The following is a 7,584-nucleotide window of genomic DNA, read 5'->3' on the forward strand; positions in this document are numbered from 1 at the left end:
TCAAGCGCTGCCTTTGCTGGGGGTCTGGGTGCTTCCTGGGAAACGTGTACAATAATACTTGTTCATAACTTGCCTACACTGGTCACACTTGACTGTGCAGCACCACTGAAATTTGCAATTACAGCTCCTCATGGCCTCAGTTCGCCTTTCTTCCACCTGCAGCCCACACTCGGTGCACAAGCGCCCACAGCTGCCTTGCTCCCATCTGGATGTATTACGACTGTTCTGTAGGCACTCTCGACCCTCTGTGCCATAGATGCCCAGGCTGGCATTGCGGGTACAGTAGTCTGGAGATTCTTCCAAAAAGATCAGCTCCTCCTCGACTCTAGGAAGGAAGGCCTCTGTGGGAGCCCAGCCACCCTCAGCGCTGTTCCCGGCCCGTAGGCGCCGCTTGTCCGTATCAATTTTCAGTGCTTGCTCATACTTTGCCTTTAGGTAGTCTCCCATTTCCCGGAAGTCTGCTAGCTGCAACCAACATGTCTGGATGCTGCAGCTCCCTGAGATGCCATGACATTTGCAGGTCCTTTTCATGGTGGCTCTTACTGCCTTCAGAGAGAGAGGACACAAAAGAATGAATGGCTCTTGGTAAGGAGGCCAATGGCCAACAATTAAATGGAATATTTTAGAGCTGCGTTTGTCTCGTTTTGTTTTGCTTCAGTGAAGCATAGTGTGATTGAGGTTCATAAATATTTCAGTGAGACCATTTAGAGGCGTAAAGGCCTGATAATGGGGATTTTTAGTCATTTTCTCTAATTTTGTTGGAGAGCTGGAACAATGTTCAACATGGTTACTGGAGTCAGGAAATCTAAGACTCCAGGCCCAACTCTTATTATTTGTGGAGCAGGTATGCTTATTTGTTTCTCTCTTAGTGTGTTGTGGGTTTTTTATTTCGGACTGAGGACTTAATTTAGGGCTTCATGTTTATTAGGCAATCACTTTACCACTTGAGCCATGTCCCAGTCAGGATTTTTTTGTGTGCTGGTCCCGGGGTTTGAACTCAAAGGTTGGGCATGATCCTTAGGCTTCTTTCCCCTACTCCAAGGCTGTTGCTCTACTCCCTGAACCACACCTCTACTCCTGGATTATTTTTTTTGGGGGGGGGTTCATGGGACTTGAACTCGGCCTGGACCCTGTCCCCAAGCTCTTCAGCTCAAGGCTACCACCCTACCCTGGAGCCAAGCCCCACTTCCCATTTTCTGGAGGTTAATTGCAGATAAAGAGTCTCAAGTCCTTTTGTGCCCGGGCTGGCTTTGAACCTTGATCTCAGCCTCCAGAGTAGCTAGGATTACAGCGTGAGCCACCATGCCTGGCTTATTCCTGGAATCTTGCTGGTTAACTGGAGATGGAGAGTCTCTTGGTTCTGTGTGCCTAGGCTGACTTTGGACCTCAGTCCTTAGATCTTCAGCCTCCTGAGTAGCTAGGATGCCAGGCATGAGCTACTGGTGTCCAGCCTCTTTCAATTATTGTTGTTGTTGTTATTTTGTCAGTCATGGGACTTGATCTCAGGGCTTGGGTGCTGTTCCTGAACTCTTTCACTCAAGGCTAACACTCTACCACTTTGAGCCACAGTGCTACTTCTGGTTTTCAGGTGTTAATTGGAGATAAAAGTCTCTTGGACTTTCCTGCCTAGGCTGTCTTTAAACTGTGATCCTCAGATCTCAGCCTCTTGAGTAGATAAGATTACAGTTGTGAGCCACCAGTATTTTTGTTTTGCCAGTCCTAAGGCAGAACTCAAGGCCTGAGCACTGTCCTTGGGCTTTCTCAAGGCTAGAGCTCTACCACTTGAGCCATAGCAGCACTTTTGGCTTTTTCTATGTATGTGGTACCAAGGAATTGAACCCAGGTCTTTGTGCATGCTAGGCAAGCACTCTACCACTAAGCCAAATTCCCAGACTCAGCCACTATTTTCTTTTTTTTTTTTTTTTTAAGATCAGTTTTCTCTATCAGCCCAACTGGAATAAGAGTTGACTGAAATTGGGGTGGCTCTATTGGTGAATTAGGAGAGTACTTGCCTTACATGAGGCCCTGGATTCAATTCCTGCCAGAGAGAGAGAGACCGAGAGGAGAGGGAGAGGGAGGGGGCGGGGAAAGGGAGGGAGGGAGAGAGAGAGAGAGAGAGAGAGAGAGAGAGAGAGAGAGAGAGAGAGAGAGAGAGAGAGAGAGAGAATAGAATAATCAAGGAAATACTTGGACAATTATAAAGGAAAATATGATTGCTTATACTGTTTTACTGCCTTGAAGCTGGGAGCTTGAGTATTTGTGGTGGTTTGGATTCATCTTCAAGGCCCTCTTTCAGATGGAAGGGAGCTCCTGGAGTTTGATCCCCTTACCCTGGACAGCCCTGAAATCCAGGTACAGATTCACAGGGAAATTTTCTATGATTTTTTTTTTTAACTCCAGTTTGCTTCCAGATTTGAGTTTAAAGTTTGCTTCCAGATTTGAGTTTAAATATTTCCCCATCAGAAGTCTTAGGGGAAGAACTCCTCAAAGAAGCCTGTATCAGTCTCAATAATTTACAGCCCAGACAGACTTTAGAACACAGGGTGGACAATAATGTTAATGTTTTAGAACATATGATTATAATTTTAATTAATAGAATCAAAATCTTGATTGTCTATTGTTCTATGTCCTCAGAAAATTGCCTGTGATTGAGGAACAGAGCCTTCACTTTAGGATTAAGAGGACAGGGTCCAAGGATCTGAGTTTATTGCCTAACTCTGAAGTGTGTAGTTGTAGTGCCTTAGACAAGCCGTTGGGCCTAGACCTAACTGGCTTTGTGATCCAGAGAATGGGAATAGCTGTCTGGCTTGACGGCTAACTGTGGGGATGAAACATGGGCATGAGACAGCTCTAGGTAAGCTTGGAAGGTCTAGATAGATGTAAAGCTGTTGCCAACATTAGCCAATTCCTATACCCACCAGCCTGCCGGCCCTGTTGTTGTGTAGATTCATCAGGGCTCTGGCATCCTTTCCCTTCTCCAAACCGTCCACAAAGAGTTTGGAGATCTTTTCCCCAAATTCCACATTGTCGCTGCAGCCTCCCCAGATCCAGCCATGGCCTCCTATACATAAGGAAAAAATAAGTTCTACATACAGCTCCCTGCTAAGTTTAGAAGAAGAGTCACAGTATTTTTGGATGACACAATCAAACCATCCCAAGAGCCCTGGGAAGGTATAAGGTGTAACTGAAGATGAGATAGGTGCTTGTGTTGGGTGGACAGAGTCCTGTTCCCAAAGCACACTGCTGGCATTTCTCAGCTCTCAGCAATAGGTCTTTATACTCCAGAAAAAGTAGGCACACTGGGCTGTTCTAGATGATTGCCAAGGTATTCTGGGACTCTACACCATTATTTTACAATGCTTTTGTTAGAGTCCCCTCTACTAGTGATAAACCTGAGCTTAGGTCTACACACAGCTGAATATCTCTGGGTTACATACAAGCCATTCTAACACTAAGGCTAACTTTATACTTACTTTGGCTTCAAAAAAAAAATATTTTAGGAAGTGGCGCTGTGGCTAAAGTGGTAGAGTTGATAGCCTTGGCTAAAGAGTTCAGGGACAACAAACACCAAGGCACAGAGTTCAAGCTCCACGAGCGACCAAAAAAAAAATTATTTTAGCTGGATGCAGTGGCTCACGCCTCTAATCCTAGCTACTCAAGAGGCTGAGATCTGAGGATCACCGTTCAAAGCCAGCCGAGGCACTAAAAAATTCTGTGACACTCTTATCTCTAATTAATCATTAGAAAACAGGAAGTAGGGCTGTGGCTCCAGGGGTGAGGCAGTAGCCTTGAGCTGAAGAGCTCAGGGACAGCCCTCAGGCTCAGAGTTCAAGCCCCATGACCCACTATATATATTTATTTATTTTTTTGCCAGTCCTGGAGCTTGAACTCAGGGCCTGGGCACTGTCCTTGAGCTTTCTTAAGATTAGCATTCTACCAGTTGAGCCACAGCACCACTTCTGGCTTTTTCTGTGTATATGATACCTAGGAATCAACCTCAGAGCTTTGTGCATGCTACACAAACACTCTACCACTAGGCCACCTTCCCAGCCCTATCGTTTTTTGTTTTATCTTCTTCTATCATTAGAACCACTAGAAACACTTGCTAATAATGCTTGGACTCACCCAGTCTCAATTTTTTTTTTTTGGTCGGTCATGGGACTTGAACTCTGGGCCTGAGCCTTATCCCTGAGCTCTTCAACTCAAGGCTACCACCCTACCCCTTGAACCACAGCACCACTTCTGGTTTTATGTTGGTTCATTGGAGATAAGAGTCTCATGGTCTTTAGTGCCTGGGCTGGCTTTGAACTGTGATCCTCAGATCCAGCCTCCTGAGTAGCTAGGATTACAGGCGTGAGAATCTTGATCCAGGAGCTCCCACAGGTGAAAGGACAGTAGGATGTGAAAAAGTATGACCCCTAGCCACTCAGCTCTGCAGCCCCCCTCCTTTTCTGACTTCTATCTGAAAACCCAGCTTACCTGTTTTTCCATTTTTTGACTCATCACAGCCACAGTTTTCAAAGTCGCCCATGCTACAGTTCTTGGTGATGGTGTACATGACTCCAGCAGAGCTGATAGCATGAATGAAGGAAGTCTCCCTAGTGGCTTTGGAGAGAAAGAGGAAACTCACTAAAAAGAAAATTGGCCCTCAGTGATGCCAAGCAGAGATTTTTGGGAAAGCAAGGCTGTTTTGTTCCTTTTATACCCACACACCCCAACCTCCTTCGGGCTTAAGAGGTGATCTTTTTGGAGAACAGTGTATGCCTTTCCAGCAGCCTCAATTCACAGAGGAAGTTCTGGGCAGATGACACAGATGGAGAAGCTAAAACCCTGAGACAGAATGAAGAGACCGAAGGCTACTCCCTCAAGTCTCGGTGTTGAGATCATGACCCTGTTCTACTGAAATCCAGCTAAACCTCTGTCCACAGATAAAAGGCCATGAAGCTGGCTTAGGAAAGAGAGAAATACCTTTGCTGACCACACAGCTGGGCCATGTACTTTCATAAGTATTATGGTTTCTGTTACTGAGCTCTTACTTTTTTTTTTTGGTGATGGTATTAAGTTTAAACTCAGGGCTTCATGCTTATTAGGCAGACACTCTATTATCCTCTGAGTGCTTTCCAAAATTTTGTTGACCTGAATCATATATGCTTTCTAGATATCCCTATTCTGTGTTTACACCCCATAAGGAATGTAGGGAGATAATTGTTTTTGCTTCCATCTTTCTCCACCCCTTTGGCAGAACTGGGATTTAAATTCAGGGCCATAGGCTTGCTGGGCTGGCATTCTCCCACCTGAACTACTCTGCCAGCCCTGTTTCTTGCTAGTTAGTTTGGACATGGAGTCTAACAGACTTTTCTGCCCAGGTTGGCCTCAAACTGCCATCCTCTGATCTTAGCTTCATGAATAGATAAGCTTACAGGTCTGAAGCCTTGATGTCTGCTACCTTGGTTATTTTCTAGGTGAGTTTTGCTTTATGTCCAGGCTGGCCTGGGCTGTGATCCTCCTACTTGTGCTCACCTGTGTCAGTGGGCATGGCAAGCACTGTGCCTACCAACCTACTGGTTGAAATGGAATCTTGTGAACCTCTGTTTGCCAGAGCTGGTCTTGAACAGTGATCTTTTGAAAAAGAGCTGATCTCTGTCTCCCAAATAGCCAAGAATACAGGTTTGAGCCACCATATGCAGCTCTGCCCCATCTTTGCTACTCACTTTCCCACAGCTTTTCTTAGGCAATTCTATTCTTATAAAAATTACTTTTGTAGGAGCTGGGAGCATGGCCTAGTGGTAGAGTGCTTGCCTAGCATGCACGAAGCCATGGGTTTGTAGCACATATACAGGAAGAGCCAGAAGTGGAGCTGTGGCTCAAGTGGCAGAGTGCTAGCCTTAAGTAAAAGTGCTCCAGAAGTGTTCAGGCCCTGAGTTCAAGTCTCAGGACTGGCAAGAGAAAAGATTACTTTTATGCAAACTACTCTATAGTTATACACATACATATCTTGCTCACATACACACAACCAGCCCATCCAAGGCAAAGTCAAGGTGATCATTCAGCTTCACTGTTGCTGGGATTTTATGATAATTGAGCAGATATAAAACTCCTTTAGGTGTTGGAAACACAGACCTTTTCCTAATTTTATTTCATGTGAATCAAATAAAGGTGTATATAAACACAAATGCAGGCAGTGAGCAAATGTCAGAACTGGAGCTGTGTCTCATAGTGGTTGAGCATTAGTCTTGAGCAGAAAAGCTCAGAGACAATACTTAGGCCTGAGTTCAAGACCCATGACTGCCAAATCAATAACAGTAACAACAACGACAACAAAACAATCTAGGCACTGGTGGTTAACACCTAAAATCTTAACTACTCAAGAGGCTCAAATCTTAGGATCCCAAAGCTAGCCCAGGCAGAAAAGTTTATGACTCTTATCTTCAGATAATCACAAAAAGCTACAGTGGAGCTGTGGCTCAAGTGGTTGTGCACTAGCCTTGAACAAAAACTCTCAGGGATAGTGTCTAGGAGATGGATTCAAGTCCCAGGACTAGCACCAAAATAAAACAAAAAATAAAAGCCTAGAACAATTTCTTAGATTTGTAATGAGATACTTCTGTCTCTGGAGTTGAGAGGGAAGATAATTATTCAATGCTGCATAGTGAGGAAATGACAGGCCAGCAGATTGCTGCTGTTTTTCTATCTCACTGTGCACATTCTGTCTCTGTCTCTGTCTCTGTCTCTCTGTCTCTGTCTCTGTCTCTCTCTCTCTGACACACACACACACACACACACACACACACACACACACACACTACACATGCACATATGCTGTCTGATGTATGCCCCCCACAGAAACTTACCATCTCTCAGCCTGTTGTGAGTGGAGAGCTGGAGAGCATTTTCAGGGCAGTTCCATCGCTCCCAAGCAAACTGGAACTTACACTCCTCAATGCCACTCTGGGCACCCAAAGCCACACTGGTAGTGTAGGTTAGATAGGCCTGGCAAAGGGAAAAGGACTGTGAGAGTCCATCTGGCATAGGTCTTCTGTGGTGGGGTAGTGGGCAAGACTTAGGGTTTCTGGGTGAGGGGGTCTAGCACTGTCTCCTCCTTCCCTGTTTCCTCCAGAAGAGTCCTCTTTGGAACCAGAAGTATAAAAAGGGAAGCTGAGACCATCTTACCTTAGGACCTGTTAGCAGGAAATTGTTCACTGACCTAGCAAAAAGAAAATAGGTGAGGCAGATGTGAATGGGGATGCAAATGGGGATGCATGGTGAGCAGTGAGGGCTAGAGAAAAGGACTTACCAGGCAGAGGCACTGAGGTTGGCACAGCATATGCCCACAGCCACCCACAGCATAAACAGGTCACCCATGGTCTTGCCCACTCCAGGGAACCAGTTCCAACCCAGGGTTAAGTAAAAAAAAAAGTGAGGCGAGGGCAGAGTCACAGTGTTTATGTGAGCAAATTCTGAATGGCCAAGGTAGAAAAATCAACAGCCCTTCTCATTTGTCCCTCACTTACAGGCCTGCAGGAGCCACTGACCCAATGAGGGATCAAGGAGGAGGGATTCAGCCCTGAGCCTTTAAGGAAGCCC

At 45.6% G+C, this 7,584-nt stretch overlaps 1 protein-coding gene across 1 annotated transcript; it reads right to left on the reverse strand.

The window, feature by feature from the left end:
* On the reverse strand, nt 1-7,368 carry Wnt8a (Wnt family member 8A). The gene is made up of 6 exons (XM_090331104.1): nt 7,295-7,368; nt 7,171-7,204; nt 6,852-6,990; nt 4,480-4,605; nt 2,919-3,061; nt 1-546 (listed from the first exon to the last, which is right to left on the reverse strand). Exons 1-6 carry the CDS (start codon nt 7,360-7,362, stop codon nt 1-3), a joined length of 1,056 nt encoding a protein of 351 aa, XP_090187230.1. The 5' UTR covers nt 7,363-7,368.
* Between the last annotated feature and the right edge of the window lie 216 nt (nt 7,369-7,584).

Source organism: Megascapheus bottae, chromosome 4 (assembly GCF_031878675.1).
Source record: "Megascapheus bottae isolate mThoBot1 chromosome 4, mThoBot2.hap1, whole genome shotgun sequence".
Classification (NCBI taxonomy): Eukaryota; Metazoa; Chordata; class Mammalia; order Rodentia; family Geomyidae; genus Megascapheus; species Megascapheus bottae.

Coding starts and splice junctions, on each gene's coding strand:
- Wnt8a (XM_090331104.1), bottom strand. CDS start 7,362: ATGGGTGACCTGTTTATGCTGTGGGTGGCTGTGGGCATATGCTGTGCC. Junction 4,606..6,851: donor TCACAACAGGCTGAGAGATG/GTAAGTTTCTGT, acceptor TTCTCTCCAAAG/CCACTAGGGAGACTTCCTTC. Junction 3,062..4,479: donor GTCAAAAAATGGAAAAACAG/GTAAGCTGGGTT, acceptor CCTTATGTATAG/GAGGCCATGGCTGGATCTGG.